Raw genomic sequence first — 17,059 nt, forward strand, 5'->3', positions numbered from 1 at the left:
AAGGTTGGTGGACCCCTGTTTTGGACCAAAATTTGCTTAGGTGTAACTTTCAGCAAGCAAACAACTACATTTAGTGCAATACAGCATTCTTTGCAGTTTGGACTCAACCATTAACATCATGTAATTTTACCTGCCAATTTTGGGGCCATAGGGTCTTCAGACACGGGGACAGGGCCTTCACGCACCTCACTGACCTTTTCAGGCAACTCGGAGGCAGTCGGTGTGAATGTGACAACAGCAGGCACACTCTTCACCTCAACATACGCCTGAGGACCTCCAGGTAGAGGCTTGGAGTTGTGGAAGAGGCTTGCCCAGGATTTCGGTGGGGTGATCGCAGGTGCTGCCGGGACAACAGGCGAGACCACCGGCTGAACGTCAGAGTCTAACGAGAGAGGGGTTAGAGAGGAAGCAGACTGCACCTCACTCGTTTCAGAGGAGTCCTGGAGTTCATCCACAGCTCCAGCAGCTGAGGCGGTCTCTGGCAGCCCGTTGGCCTCCCCCAAGCCCTCGGCCTCCCTCTCATCAGTAGTAGCAGGAATTGTGGTTGTAGGGGTGGCCAGAGCAGCACAGGGAAGAGGGGAAGGTGGAGAGGAGCTGTGCCCGCCGTTATCCAGAAGTACTGGGCTCTCTAAAGCAGGGGGTTCTGCATGTTGCTCTGCAGTCCTGGCACTCTGTGCCACCCCACTGCTCTGAGAGGACGAAGATGAAGTAGACAAAGAAGCTGCACCATTTCTGTCTAACAAAGAGGCAGCTCCACTCGTCAAGTCAAATGTATTGTCAGGGCTTTCACAAGTCCTCTGATTGGAAAGTGGGGTGGTTTGGGGTGCAGATGTTATAGAATTTGGGGGAATTAGCTCTGCCCCAGGTAGAATGTCCCCAACCAAGTCCTCTGAACTCAGGAGTGGAGCATTTGGTGAATGTCCGTTGACCAGGCTTGGGGGCCCCACTCCATCTGTGGCCACACCAGTGCTGTTGCTGTTTGAACCCTCTAGATAGTTGTAGTATCCCGGCGGTCGTTTTTTCTTTTTCTTCCGTTGTCCCAAGCCACCCGAAACCCCATCCATGTCCAAGCAGGCTTGATGGCTGCCCATGTCTGAGGTCTCAGAGTTGCTGCAGCATAGGGAGTTGAACTCGGCACCGTCCGGGATATCAGCAACAGGTGTAGCTGTGGCAAGGGACTTCTGAGATGGTTGGCAGCCCAGGATGAACTCAGGGGCCTGAGGATTAAGAGTGCTAGAGACTTTGTACAGCGAGTCTTTCACTGCCACAGGCTCTGCATTCATTACCTCATCCACACCAAACTCAATATGCTGGTAGTCCTCTCCTGCAGATCGAAACATCTCAGTTAAACTCATGTGCATCTAAATAATTGTAATGATTTTCTGTTACAAATCTGATTTATCTTTTTTTTTTTATAAAACACTCAATTACTAAGATACTAGAGGTACCATGTAGTTATTTATATACAAAGACTCTGAATTGAAAGTGTTTGTGGTACTAAACGGTGCAGACTAAGCAGTGAAGGATAGATTGAAGTGAATGGAAACAGTGTTAGTGAATGCAAGTCACAATTACTCTACGAATTCGAGTCTCAGAAGTAGCCAGTAGTCAGAAAAGTAAAGCAACCTTAAGTCATAAAGGGAACACAAGTTCCCAAGCAATGGATCAAAGAATAGATAAGACCACATCCTCTGTTAGTATTCATTTTAGATGTTTTATTTTAGGCAGAAATGGATGGCAAACTCATAAGCAACATAAGTCAACACTGTCACATGTTCAGGTGATATTCTGTTAGAGGTCCTGAAAAATGGTCCATGAAGTCATATTCTTAGATGTGATGTGTTTTTTGAGAGAATTTCCAAAAAAGTAATACCAAAAATAAAGCCTCCCATCAACTCCAAACACTGCAAGTAGATGCTTATGCGCCAGAGAGACGCCTGGCACCTAGGCATGCAAAGCTCCAAAGATTAAATGGACAGGCAAGAATAAGAAGTAGGGGTTTAAGGTTTGGTAAAGGGGAAGGTTTAGAAAGCTGTCAGTGTTTAAGACCTAAGTGTTGAGTTCTGCAACAAAAACAGAAGATTAAGGCGGTGTGTAGTGGACCGAAAACTCACCGCAAACCTGCCGTCTCAATGATTCCGTTATGTAAGGCACAGCAGGAGTGCAGTAACCTCCTAAATAATTGATACAGATGAGGGTGAAGGTCACAACTACCTGAGAGGGCAATATGATACTGTCTCGGGAAAGATTATTAAGACTACAGAGATGGGAACGTAGCCCAAGGAGCTTTATATACAACTGATGAATGAGGACCAGTCTACAATTTAAGGATTAGGATGCGAATAGGACAGATGAATATAAATGAACTCTGTATCCCATGCGTGACGAAGCAAGCTATGGTCAAAGCATAATACATGATAGAAAACCATTGTGTTTGCTTACGTGGGAGTAATTAAGGATCTTGCAATCTAGAACTCATATCTTTATTTCTGTAGCAGTATTTGTAGTGATATTCAGATGAAGCTTTGATCTTACCTGAGGAATGGCTGACGCAGGTGACTTTATCATTGAACGGGGGAAGCTGATAAGAAATTTGGATGAGATCACTCAATCACATCAAGTCAATAGAAGAACATGCACACAAACAAACCTTTATTCCTTAACCCTATAAATGCAAGCGCATGTTATCTAAACTAAATACAGGTTTTTAAAAAAAAAATTATAACATGTACTTTGGAATGGAAGGCCAGAGTCGAATGTACAAACAAAATGGACAGCAAAACGATGTGTAAAAACTAAACAATGACTTGGCATTTTATTAGAGTAAAAAGAAAAAAAGTAAACAAAGAGAATGTTGGCACCACATTGGTAATATATTATGCCAAGAGGTGTTCTGTATTTTAAGTTACACTTGCCTTATACCAACAACAACAGGGAGCAAAATAAAAAAAATAAATTAAGACTACTTTTTGCATTAGAGGCAAATTTAAAGAAAAATGTAAAGGATCATTAATGGCCCATTTCCACTAAGTAGTTTGGTATGAGTCGGTATGCTTTTATGCCCGTTTCCACTGTCAAAACAAACCAACAAGCAAACCTATTGTATCACTTTTTGGGTACCTTTTCCAAAGAGTACCTAGCAAAACAAAAGGGTACCAAAAGGCACACAGCTATACACACAGCTAAACGCTATTGGTTACAGAGAAGTGTCACTAGTGTATGCACAAGCCAGGAGAATGAAAACACAGGAAGCACCGTTTTTAAATGCACAGCCGAGACATGAAACCATAATAATATAAACATAATAAAAAGTCATGATCGAGCCAAGCTTAAACAAACCTAGTCGTCGTCTTGCTGAACAGCCACAAAGCCAAGAACAAGAGCAGAACCTGTGTGTCTTGTTGCTTACAAGGGCGTCTAAAAGCGCAAGTGATTTTACTTTCTCCCAAGACCTCGCAATCGCTCGCCACACATCCATCTATGAAATAACAAACTTCTTGAGCTGATAATGTGCACGTTATAGTTATATATGGCTGCACGTGATTATTAAAGCACTTCTGACATCTGATCCTTTCAGAAAGGGACAAACACGAGAGAAGCGCTAAAAAGCAAAGGAGAAGCCGAGAAAGAAGTAGAAAAAAAAAAGAGCAAATGATTCTTTTAGCAACCTAAAACATGAACAAACTGCCATGTTTAACTATTATCATCACCTTTTGGACTAAATCGGAATGACGGAATTACTTTAACAAGATGTCAACATTGTGCTGGTGAAGAACAAAGATGTGAGGTTTGTACTGACTGTATACGTTTTGTATCATTTATTTACCAAATATGGCCTAAATGTATGTTTTGGGAATTTTTATTTGTTGTTGGTAAAATTTCAGAGACTGTAAGTCTCATTATGCGTTCATAAATATTTTATTTTTACAAAATCGCGAATGATACAGTAGAATATTTAGCATTATCATTGATCTGCAGCTATAATCAAATCCTGTTCAGGTTAGTAATAAACATTTATACAATCATTTACGCATATAAATCATTTGTTTAGTAAAAAGGGTTTCTCATATGATATTTGAACTTGAAGCAATAATGAAGCCGACCGCACCTTTTTGTCGAACACCAAGCCCACCAAAAGGGAATTATTTGTACCATTTAGCAGTGAAGGCACAAACCTGATAAGTGACCCGTACCAAATCGTACCATGCCAATTAGTGGAAACAGGCAATACTGAAACATTAATAATATTTTAGAAAAAAATGCCATTATATTTAGAAATACTGAACATATTAAAATAAGGGTAGAAAATGTAAAAAGGACATTTTTTTTCTAAACTCTTCATACTGCATATGGCAAAAAAAAAAAAAATGAACATGTATACACGAAGTGGTGTGAATAAGCTCTTCCTCACCACAGTACGTCTGGTTATATGGAATAAACAATCATACTGAAAGTAAGGAGTATTCAAAAAATCATTAAATGAATGGTCAAATTTACACAAATAATGCACAAATGTACTTACAATACCTTATTTTAAATGTATTACTTTGTTTTCTATATGGACATGACATTTGAAACATTTGTGTGTATTAGATTCATGTGTGTAATTATTTTACCTCAACATAACATCGGGGAGTCACAAAGAACTGATTGAACTCGTCTGGGCTGAACTCCCCAAAGATATACTGTGAAAAATCAAACAGAATACAACACATTAGGTGACATTTCACAATTGACAGGCACTTTTAACAATTTTACTGGCTTTATGGCTAACACTGTGTATGCAGCACAAAGCTAAATCTGTTAAGTTCTGCCTTCTTATTTTTTAATACACAAATAAAGTATGATGTCTGAGGGTAAACAAGGACGCGGCAGCCATCATTACTGCATGATTGCAACATCAGGTTGGGTGAAAGTAAAGAGCGAGATGGAAACTGATGAGTCATGCAGCATGGTAATATGGCTCCCTCATGTCCCACTACAGAGAGTAAAGCGAGGGCAGAGAGAGACCCTTCAGGCCCTCACTTTGGCCAATGTTTAACACTGTTTGAGCATTGACAATTAAACATTAGTGAATATAACGTGAAGGTTGTGGCATTAAGTTTGTGGTGTTATCTTTGTTCATTGAAATCAAACACTTCAAGTAAACTTTTACAACACAATAGATCTGATCTTTACTCAACAAATGCTTCAAATTGGCTTTTTTTTTTTTTTTGACCAACTGCGCTTCATAAAATTCCACAAAAAAAAAAAAAAAAAAAAAAAAGAATTTCCATGTATTTTCCCATAGCCCACAGGCAGAAAGATGCCATCTAAACACAGCATCAATTACTGCCGAGTGCCAGATCTCTCTGCCAGTCTTCTGACCTCCCAATCCCACCGCTTCAATTGAACATTAGTCATGCTAGCTTTCTGCAACAGCAAGTCCACTCTCCTGATGTGTGACACTGGTCAGATGAGAAAACACATGACATTATATCTTGTTGGTGATTTTAAGGCTCCAAGCCAACAAACGTTGCCATTGTTGAATAACCTTTTATCTCATGGGACATCCAATCATTTTAACTCAAATGATGCATGACATATTTGAGGGAGAAGAACGTAGTTTAATGCAGCTGGACAGAAGCACTATGAATGCGCAAAAACATTTTCTAGTGATTACTAAATAAGATACAATTAATGTGTAAATTCGTTTTTATATAGACATTAACCATCTCTAATTGTATCGTTAAAACAAATCTAAAATGGACAAAGCAAATCCTAGGCATTTCATTAATATCTGCTGGTTGCATTGATAGTCTAAATCTCAGGTGTCAAATACAGTTCCTGGAGGGCCGCAGCTCTGTCGCGAGGGAGGTGAGCGCGGGTATTTACAACACTCCTGGCGCAAACTGTGCACAATTTTACCGCGTGTGTGCGATTTCTGTACAGTCTTTCACTGACAACTACAGCAGAAGACCCTATTTATCTGCGATTGAGGGAATGAAAGTACTCGATTCCTCTCTCTCTCTCTCACTGTGGCCAATTTCATCTGCTGGCTTGACTTTTGGGTTACCCAGATATTTAAAAAGAACTCATTTTAGAGCAGTAATCAGAAAACTGTGATATCATTAAACTGATATTTTTATCTAAGGTTTTATCATACTGTAAGAAACTTGTGGCCCGTTTCTACTGAGTGGTTCGGTACGGTACTCTTTTATGGCCGTTTCCACTGTCAAAAAGCGCACCGAACCAAACCATACCACTTTTCGGCACCCTTTCGAAAGGGTACCAAACGGGAAAGAGGGTGCCAAAAGGTGGACCAACACGTGCAGCTGAACACTGATTGGTTACAGAGATACGTCACGAGCTCATGGAGCTACACAGAAAACAAACAAACCACCTTGTTTTTTTTTTAAATACAAAGCCGAGACATTACATGGAAATACTATATGCATTTAATAACGAGCCATGGATGACCGGGGCTCAAACAAACCTTGACATCGTCTCGGTGAACAAACACAAAGCCAAGAAGAAAAATCTGCCGTGTGCTGTTGTTGCTTTACGAGCCCATCTAAAAGTGCAAGCAGTATTCGCTTTCTTCCGGGAGCTCGCGAACGCGTCTATATGTGATAAAACAAACTTCTTGAGCTCATGATAATAACGTGTGTGCGATTATTGAAGTGTCTCCGTCATCTGATCTATTCAGGAAAAAAGGACAAGCGCGAGAGTGAAGCGAGAGTGAAACGTGGGAAAAAAAGGCGAAGTCATCAAAACACAGGACCAAAATAGTTTTAGCAACCTGAATCATGAACAAACTGCCATGTTTATCTTCGTCTTTTGGACTATTATAAACTGGGAATGACAAATTTACTCTCTAACAGAGCTTACTTGTGCTGGTGAAGATTACAGACACAGATGAGAGGTTTGCGCTGACTGTGGGCTATATTGCATGTGTTTTTAACTCAAATAAGTACTAAATGTATGCTGTGTATAGTTTTTCTGTAATTAATAATATATCGGAGACTGTAAGGGGCGGGATGTGTTCATATTTGTTGCATTTATAAATTTATTTAATCTAATTGCAGACGTTACAGTAGCCTATTTTGCACTGTCATTGATCTGCAGTTATAATCAAATTATGTTTAAAGAAAAGTGAGTAATAAACATTTATAAACAAGTATTTATGCGTATAAAGCATCTGCTGCTCATTATGATATGTGAACGACCCATACAGCTTTACTGTAGACATTTATTCGAGCGAGCATGATGTCGACTTGAGCTTTGTCATACACCACGCCCACCAAAAGGGTACCCTTTGTGGTGGAAACGCAAGCCTGATAAAGGTGACCCGTACCGACCCGAACCGTACCGTACCAGTCAGTGGAAACGAGGCATTATACTGGCCCATGCCTGATTGCGAATTATAACTAAATGTTTTTTTTTTTATCCCAGATCGCCCAGCCCTAGTCAAAGGCCTATTACAACCATCAGAAGTCTTGTGTTCACTTGGTGTCTAGTCCTATAATGGTCAGACCATCCTTCAGACAACCTGCTTCCCCTCTGAAGGCTATAATTATCTTAATCCAACAAGCACTAGGAGTAACTTAAAGACTCTTGCACCAAGTTGAGACTAAAGCTCTACACTGTCTAGTAACAAACCAATACCAAAAAATAAAACAGACTTAAAAACATCACACCTCATTGGTAATGTTCATGCAAGTCTGCAAGTGTCACAGATGAAAAACGGAACAGGGCTGTGTAAACGTGCACATAATACCCCTTTACATTCACAACTCGCCGCGTGAAAAGGGAGAGCAAGAAAGAAAGTGCAGTTCAAGCACATGTAACTGTTTGCGAATCACCGACCTACATTGCTGAAATGGCACCACAAGGGACAAACAGCAAGCAGTAATCCAATGGCCTCTGGATGGCGAGCACAATCACAACAGAAAGAATGTCTCTTTGCCCGTTTTCCACAGGCGTGCCACACGTACCACACTAAGCTCCCCATAGCTGTTCATTTGGACAGGGGATTACTACAAATTAGCCATCTGCATTATTTCATCATGCTCTGGTGAGAAAACACACACAATCTTTCGTGAATGAGAAGCCGAGGTGACACTCACGCAACAAATTGAGTAACATCTAAAATCACCATGAAATCAAAATTGATGATTCTTATTGGATTATGAAATACTGTAGTACAGTGGATTACAACTCCAGTTCTGAAGACCAAATGCTCTGCACATTTTGCAAGTCTTGCTTACATCCACGGAAACCTCCTTGAACTGAAGTGTCAGTTAATAAAAACACAATTGTGTAAAGCAGTGGCCCACAGTAGGGCTGGATGAAATTGGAAAAAACTGACATTGCGATTTTGTTTTTCTGCAATATATAATGCGATATGAATATAATTTCACATTGAGGATGACTACAGTAACTTTATTTGGAAAGAATTCCTCATTTTACATTGACTGGGATTGTTTTGTAGGGGAGTACATCTGCACAAAATTATATAAAAATACACAAAATAAAATTAAGCACTGATAAAAACAACAGAAAAAAACTGTTTTTCCTTGTTTCAGAGTTTCAGAAACGCAATCAAATGTAAAACACCACCATATAGTCTTCTTTTATAAATAAATAATAAATCTTTGTTAAAGCAGCAAACTTTAGCATTTTTAGTGCCCAAATGGTTTAAATTAGCTTAATCTTACAGTCACAAGCCTTAAAACTATATAATAATTTGCATCTTTCCCACATTTAGAACCTATTAGGTCATGTTATATTAATTTCAACATGACATGGCAGATTCTGCAATGTGACTTGCAGATTTGCACATTGTGTTATTAAAGTAAAAACGATATATTTTGCAGCCCTCGTGCACAGGACTACAGTTAAAAATCACAGCTAAAGTGACTACAAATGACTTATGAACAAATGATTAAAATAAGTATCTCTGTGCCTACTGTTGTAACGACAGGACAACAATCAGCAGTCTGAAACTCACAAGAGATCACAGCAATTAGAAAATGACAACAATTTTCATCAATACCCGAGGAGAAAATTCTCACCCAAGATTTGATCATAATTTGAGAAACAATATCTGGGGCCTTATGATTAACTAAGGGCTGGAAATGCAGAATCCAGTCATTAAAAAACTTTGATTAGTTGTATAACAGAATCAAGGCAAATTCTGGATTCTCAAACTACAGTACTCTGGAAAAGTACTGTAACCTAATGATGAGAAGAAAATATCACGGCATTGTGATTACTGCTCTTATTAACATATCTGATAAACAACCTTTCCCCACATTGAACAATATAGTTTATTATAAGAAACATTAATTATTTAGGAAGAGTAAACATGTCAGGCTTAATTAAAACAAATCCTTGAGCTTTATTAGTTTTAAAAACACAGCTTTCTTTACAACTTGAAAAGGCATCTTTGGATATCTTTCTTTTCACAGTTCTGGTCCATAGCATGCTTGGATGTTGGTGTATGCGATTTGGTTTTCAAATGTATGTTTAATCGGGAGTTGACCAGTATCGTTTGATGTAGATGGTCCTCTGCTGTTTTAGATACTGTTGCCCTAAAATAATGAATAAAATAGTCTGACCACACACACACACACACAAACACATTACATATACACCGAAAAAAACAGTATAACAAAACGTTTTCAGTTTTAAAAAGTACTTTTCCAATCTGCTGTAAACCTTGAAGCTTATCATCCCATGCCTAAACCTAACGTAATAAAAAGTTTCTCAGAATCTGCCATCTAAAGACAGTATAGACATGGGCCAGTATACGACTCCAAAGCTATGATAACCTTAGATAAAAAAATCACGATTTTACGGTATGACGGTATTTTGGTTACTGCTCTAAAATAAGTTTTTTTTAAATGTCTGGGTTAAAAAATATATATTTTTTTTTTCCCCCCTTTGAACACAATATATTTTATTTTTAGAAACATTTAAAATATTTTTAAGCAGTAAACATCTGAATAACAGTATAATAACTCGAATAAATCCTTGGCTTCTGCTCTTTAAAAAAAAACAGAGATTTCTTTATAATTTAAAACAGCATTTTTGGATACCTTTTCTAAGATACTGTTGTCCTAAAAAAATATATATATATATATATATATATATATATATATATATATATATATATATATATATATATATATATATATATATATATATATATATATATATATATATATATCACTTTAGGAACAGTATAGTGGAAAATGTTGGCATTTTCAAAACCTTGACTTTTCAAAACCGCAGTATACCTTAAAAATGGTTATCGTCCGATGCCTACTACAGTATGAAGACTTTCATATCATGTGTAAACAAACTCAGTATCTTTAAAACAAGCTGTCAAAACTTTAACAGCAACTTTTGTACAGCAGATTATTTTTTTTTATAAAATACTAATTTTTCATGTAATGTTTGTAAAAGAGGTAAACCAAATGAAGAAAACTGCTTAAAGGGAATGTAAAATGTAAAAAATGAGAACACAAATACTATGCATGCATAGTTACAGGTTTACAGCATTCTTCAATATTCAAAAGAACACTAAACAAAACTGGTTTGGAATAAATCAAGTAAATGGCGACAACTCACCCTTTAAAACAATGTTGTTGAATTCTTAGTTATATTTAGTGAGTGTCATTATTTCAAGTAATTAGGCTTGCCTTTAAATCAGGGGTCACCAATCCTGGTCCTGGAGGGCCGGTGACCCTGCAGTGTTTAGCTTCAACTTGCCTCAACACACCTGCCTGGGTGTTTCAAGTATACCTTGTAAGACCTTGATTAGCTGGTTCAGGTGTGTTTGATTAGGGTTGGAGCCAAAATCTGCCGGACACCGGCCCTCCAGGAACAAGTTTAATGACCCCTGCTTTAGATCATTTGCATTTTTTCATAAATGATATAAGGAACACAGAAAAATAGGGGAATTTTTTTTTCAGTCGAATTAAGATGATACAACTTAAAGCACTACAGATCACAAAAGGGAAGAAAAGACCATCACAACAGTTTCATTCTGACATTCATGTGACAACGGCAACTCGAGTTTTATAATTGGTCCTTACTTTCCAGTATTAAAGCAACAAAACCACTTTTATGAAGACAAAGCAGTAGCTGCTCAATGTGCGCTGTGGTTTTATGTAAAACTTGTCAAACAAACCCCCGCAGATAAGGACAAACCAGACGAGTCACTTGATTTTCTGGTTTAGATCTGCTTTAAAAGTGCATAACATGTTCTCACACAAATGCCACATTCAAATGCATTGATATGGCCTCTCAACAAGACTTTTATCCTGCTCAGATCACCAAGAGTGAAAATGCCAAGTCAAGCAACACACAAACCAAATTAGCCAATACATCAAGTTACAGATTCACTATACATGCTATTCCCGATGTAAAGAAACTAAAATCCAAGTTTTACTTTGTCCCACCATGCCATTTTAGTAGAGATGGCATTATCCCAGATGCCAGCTCACTGAGCTTCTAAAACAGATGTCCTCATAGTTGAAGAGTGTCCATCAGCTGCCTGTGTTTTTTTTATTTATCTATTACTAAGGGATCTTCTCTTAACCCCACCCAGAGCTACGGCCAACTTCCATTTTCAGGCACTTCTTTCATTCTAAAAGCAGTCGTCATCAAATGCAATTCACATATTCAGTCCAATAATGCCCAATCCTTGTTGACATTGTTTGGCAAAGTCTGTCACACGGCATTATTAGACACATCGGCTCACCGGGTTTTGTAACGGCTGACTATTGCTGAGGGAATCTGAGGGTACAGAGCAGCACACATGTCAAGCATGCACTTGAGTAAGTCGGAAACTATTGTTTACGTGTTGTGGGATTCCAACAGGCAGTGAATTTATTCTAAATTACAGTTAACTCAACTTCTGCTTGACACTTGTGTACACAGTCTCAGTTACAGTTGGGCAACATAAACCAGCCAGATTAAAAATAATGCAGTGGTCAACCAATCTGGGTTCTTTCTCTTCATTGGCTGATGCCATTATAGGAAAGCATGGTGGCCAACCTTTATATAAAGTATAACCGCTATATAAAATTATTGTTACCACTTTACTAGGGTTCATTACGCTGGTTAATGCATTTACTAACATACATTAAGAAACAATACCTGTAACGGGGTACATGAAGGAATCAGAGAACCAAATTCAATTCCTTTTAAGAACTTTATTCAGACTTTCTCCATATATTTTAAGACCTCATCACCACTTTAGGTTTCAACTTCTAACATTGGCGACATTTTAACTTACAGTACATTAAAATACAACTTGTAAGAAAGCACAAATGCACAGTCTCAGCTTGTGGGAGGCAACATAGGGAGGCAACAAAGACCAAGAAAAATTATTTACCCAACTACCCCTATGAAAAGTTTATAAGAGAAATACAAAACAATAATAATTAAACCAGTTTAAAAGGCTTTAACAAATACTCTAACATTTATATGAATTAATGATACTTTAAACTCATTTATTTACTAGCAAATTGGCCGATTCATATTGTAGAAAGTGAAAAAGATAATAGAAAAATAAAATGAGCATGTGACTTTTTTTACTCTTTGCCTGGTTATTGTGCTGTAAGCAAAGCAGCAGATTTTATAAAGTACACAGCACCCCAATATTCAGAGATTAAATAAAGGCAAACTTTAGCAAGCAACTATACATGACTATCAAACATGATACAATTTAATATCCTCCAAAATAGCTTTTAAGACTTTTAAATACTTTAAGGGTCTTAAATTTCTCTAAATTGATTTATCATTTTAATACCCCCACGGACATCCTGTGTAAAGCCTTTACTAATCATATAGGAAAGCATTAATACAAAATTAGTGCTTGTTAAGTAAGGGATAAAGTACATCCAGGAGGTTGTCATCACAGAATAAAGCCTGGCGCGAAGCACCGCTGTTTAAGCCTGAATGGGTTTATTCTGTGAATATAACCATCCTGGATGTACTTCATCCCTCTTATTAAATGGCTATTTGCCTCAAAATAATAAATAAATATCTGCCAATACATTTCTGAGCTCTATTAGTTTAATAACTCTTAATATTCCAAAAAACATTAATGTGCTGCAATTGTATTAACTAATGTTAACAAATATGAATAAATACTGTTATAAATGTATTGTTTATTATTTAATTATGTTAGTAAATATAATGACATTTCACTAAGGGAATCTTTTCGTAAAGCGTGCCCATATAATTTAAAGACAGTAAATAAAATCTGCTGAAGTGAAGCTTATCCGATACATTTATTTTACATGCAGAATATGAATTTGAATTAAAAACATATGCAGGGAGAAATAAACAAGAGAATAAATGCATTAGCATTTTTTTTTAAAAACAATCAAATCTTTTAGGCATGGGACAATAATCGTTTTTCAAAAGTATACCGCAGTAAAGAAAAGTCAAGGTTTTAAAAATCGCCAACATTTTCTGCTATACTGTTCCTATGGAATATGTAGGATTTTTTTTACTCCAGACTTTTGTTTTTAACAGTATATCCGACAGAAAAGATCTCCAAAGATGCCGTTTTAAATTGTCAAGAACTCTGTGTTTTTGAAACAAAAGACAGCACAAGTCAATGATTCACTTAAATGATTTAGCCTGACGTGTTTACTGCTCCAAAATATTTTAAATGTTTCTCAAGATTAACTAAATTGTGTTCAAAGGGGAAAGAAATACATCACAATATTGTGAAACCCCAATATATTTTTTAAGGTTATCATACTGTCAGAATCTTACACTGGCCCATTACTACCTCTAATTACGCATGGGACGATAACCGTTTTCAAGGTATACCGTGGTTTGGAAAAGTTAAAGTTTTAATACCACAAAAACTCTGTTATACTGTTCCTACGACACATGTAAGGTTTTTTTTTTAATGTTTTTAGAACAGTATCTACAGCAGAAAATATATCAAGAGATGCCTTTTATGCCTTTTTTTAAAGATGCCTTAAGAAATCTGTGTTTTAGAAACTAACAAATAGAGCAAACGTCAATGATTTGTTTTAATTACTTAGCCATACATGTTTACTGCTCCAAAATGATTCTTAAAATCATTGTCATTGTGGAAAAGTGTTGTTTTTTACCAAGACATTTAAAAAAAAGAACTCATTTGAGAGCAGCAATCGCAATAGTGAGATACCGTGAACCTGTGATATTTTTACCCAAGTTTATACCGGCCCATGCCTATCCTTTATTATACTTTATTTTTGAGCACACTGGGAGTCTTAAATAGACAGGGTCATTCAAATTTTGTATACATTAAACATTAAAACACTACATCTCCTGTCCCAATCCAATGTGTTTATGCAGGAAACGAATGCATAAAAAAATTCAATAAAAAAAAAAATCTACAGAAGATCCAAGTTGCATGCAAAAAAAGTAGTTGCATCATTAAGTGTTTAATAGTTATTAAAAGTATTCAAAAGATACAAATGTGTATTTACTACATATGTGAAAATATTGAAGTGTTTGCCTTTTTAATCATAAAGTAAATGCTGTTTACATCAACAGTTCTGTCTAATAATCAAAATTTAATGAGTAAAGAAATAAATGACGCTGAGGCACCGGTGTTCAGATGCTGTCAAAACTAAACACTTTCCATAAGGTGTTGTTCCATGTCAATCAGCATTGCCAGAATAATTACTTACAACAATCCTAACAAAACTGTAGTACTAATAAACAGGTATTATTAAAAACAACGCAAGGTGACAAATGCACGTCACACAATTCAAAGTTTACATGCATAAATGACATGTGCAACTTACTTTGACAGGACCTTGTGCTTTATGTGTCTAAACTGCCTACAGTCAGAGACCTTTTATTAAGCAGAATGACCCATAACTTTACACATTTAATACACTAACCACATTTCAGCCATATGGCATCAATGCAACAGTGCTAAAAGCCGTCCAACTTTATGAAAGTAGCACATTTAAATATCACACGTCATTAATAAATACAAATACCAGCCCTATGCATCGCATTAAACGCGATCGGGATGCATTTGATTATTCAAGACTTCACGTTTACTGACAGCACAGTGGAGACGCTACAGTTCAGCATGTGGCTAGCAGTCAGAGCTACAATGATGTAGCATCTTCACCACGGCGCCTCGTTCAAAGTTAGCTGACTTCAAAACCAGTCTAAAGACACTAAAAACACAGCCTGGTGGTGACGAGCTGTCACTAGAAATATAATGGATGCGATGTGATCAAGAAACAAACGTAAAAGTCAAACGCAAGAGTTTGAATGGGATTGAAGACAGGAAGCGATACCGCCCCCAATCAACAGGCCTATTTCACTACATTAGCAGCACGACACGACTCTATTTCAACTTGCTTGAACTGAAGACACTCCGCGGAAACACTTAACACTTTCTTACTGTATTCGGTGGAGTGTGCCACACAGGCGGTATCCGACAGAAATGTCGCCGAAACGCGGTGTGTTCAGTGCAAGATCGCGTCCGCCTGCTAATGACCGTTATTAACCGAGCACGCGCGCGTGGCCAGGCCGCTGCAGCAGCGTGAGCGGGAGGGCCAAACACAAACTCATGGCCGAAAAACACACACTCAGCGCTATGCCACACACACAGCCTCATGACAGCTGTAAATCACCCGTAAACCTTTATTATAATGGCCGCCTGAATGTGAGCTAGCAGACGGAATGCTAGTGGTTTTGAATAAGCGCGTGAAGGCTGTGGGCCTGCAGCCATGCTGCCGATTCAATGAGCTCGCACGCACAGTCCAACAGAAAGTACAGCACAAAGCAAAACAAACAATCTCTACGATATTAAACTGTAAATGAAAGCTTCAAAACGGTTTCCGTACCTGGTTACTTTGCGAAGCCATGCTCCCGGTGAGATTTCTCCACAATCACAAGATGAATGTTCTCTCGGGGGGGTAGGGGGGTAAGGTGAGTTTGTAGTACTTGGTATTACCAGTAAACACCTACTGTGACATGGTCTCCATTTTGCTATGGTTTGTCATACAGTGGTTTTACTCAGGTTTAGTGCCACTACTCCAGCATATCACGCCGTTTCCCCCACCGTCGCCGCCATCTTTATCTCGCGCCTGTGTGCTGCCAGTGGCGCTCGCGCGCGCTCCCTTCTCAAGCCTGATTTATACTTCTGCGTCAGGTGACCGGCGTAACCCACGGCGCAGGCAACGCGCGTGGCTGTGCATTTATACTTCTGCGCGCTGTCTCTGCCGGTCTGCATTAACACTTCCGAAACGCTAGTTGGCAGTGAGGTGTAAATGTTCCTCTGTGTCAAGTTTCTTCGCTACTTTTTTGCATTTCCTGAACACTTCCGGGATGTACAAGTGGCTCAAACTCGCTCATTTTGAGGCAGGAACCGGCGGACGTGCAACAACTTTAACTATGAGGTAAACACAAAACAAAACTTTCCATCCGGAGCTCCTTCACGGGACTCCACACTTGTAAACAATCGCTCGCGCGGCGTCGCGCCATTCGCGCGCCTCTCGGTCCCGCCCAGACTCGTCAGCGCTACCAAGCCGACCAATCACAGAGCTTATGCTACGCGTCGTTGCGACGTGTAGTTACATTTTTTGAGAGGTGCACGTCAGTGACGGCGATGGCCACGGCGAAGGGCTATGCGTCAGCGCCGTAGCATACGCCGGTGTTTGACGCAGAAGTATAAATCAGGCTTCAACGGGCTCGTGTGCGTGCGTTGACGTTCTGCCGGGAGGGTGGGCGCGCCAAAATGACGTGCAAATTCAAACTTGCACTAGGATGCTGAGCATATTTAATATTTAATAAATATTACTTAATAATATCATTAATATTAATTATCATTAATATCATTAATATCATTAATATTTAATAAATATTTAATATCATTAATATATTAATATATATTAATATCATTAATATATTAATATATATTAATATCATTAATATTTAATAAATATTTAATAAATATTACTTAATAATATCATTTTCTAATTAAGTTTTATATATCGTAGCAATAAAATAAAAAAGGAAACAGTAGATAAAC

General features: G+C 38.1%; 1 protein-coding gene across 20 annotated transcripts in view; it reads right to left on the minus strand.

Annotated features, from left to right (window-relative positions):
• Window positions 1-16,137, minus strand: part of usp10 (ubiquitin specific peptidase 10) — a 37,849-nt gene extending 21,712 nt beyond the window's left edge. For 6 of the 20 annotated variants that reach the window (XR_015496501.1, XR_015496502.1, XR_015496504.1 and 3 more), the window contains exons 1-5: window positions 15,873-16,137; window positions 4,617-4,685; window positions 2,536-2,581; window positions 2,115-2,174; window positions 131-1,324 (exon numbers count right to left, since the gene is read on the minus strand). Coding sequence is in view for 9 of the 20 variants with exons in the window: in XM_087262254.1 (XP_087118380.1) it covers window positions 131-1,324; window positions 2,115-2,174; window positions 2,536-2,581; window positions 4,617-4,685; window positions 15,873-15,893 (1,390 nt within the window). In the remaining 11 variants the exon portion in view is untranslated. Of the gene's footprint in view, window positions 1-13; window positions 1,325-2,114; window positions 2,175-2,535; window positions 2,582-4,616; window positions 9,598-15,427; window positions 15,808-15,872 lie in introns of those variants that run through there. The other 14 variants (XR_015496503.1, XM_087262256.1, XM_087262255.1 and 11 more) reach the window with 12 other exon arrangements.
• Between the last annotated feature and the right edge of the window lie 922 nt (window positions 16,138-17,059).

This window comes from Danio rerio, chromosome 7 (genome assembly GCF_052040795.2).
Source record: "Danio rerio strain M-AB ecotype USA chromosome 7, GRCz13ab, whole genome shotgun sequence".
In the NCBI taxonomy this organism is placed as follows: Eukaryota; Metazoa; Chordata; class Actinopteri; order Cypriniformes; family Danionidae; genus Danio; species Danio rerio.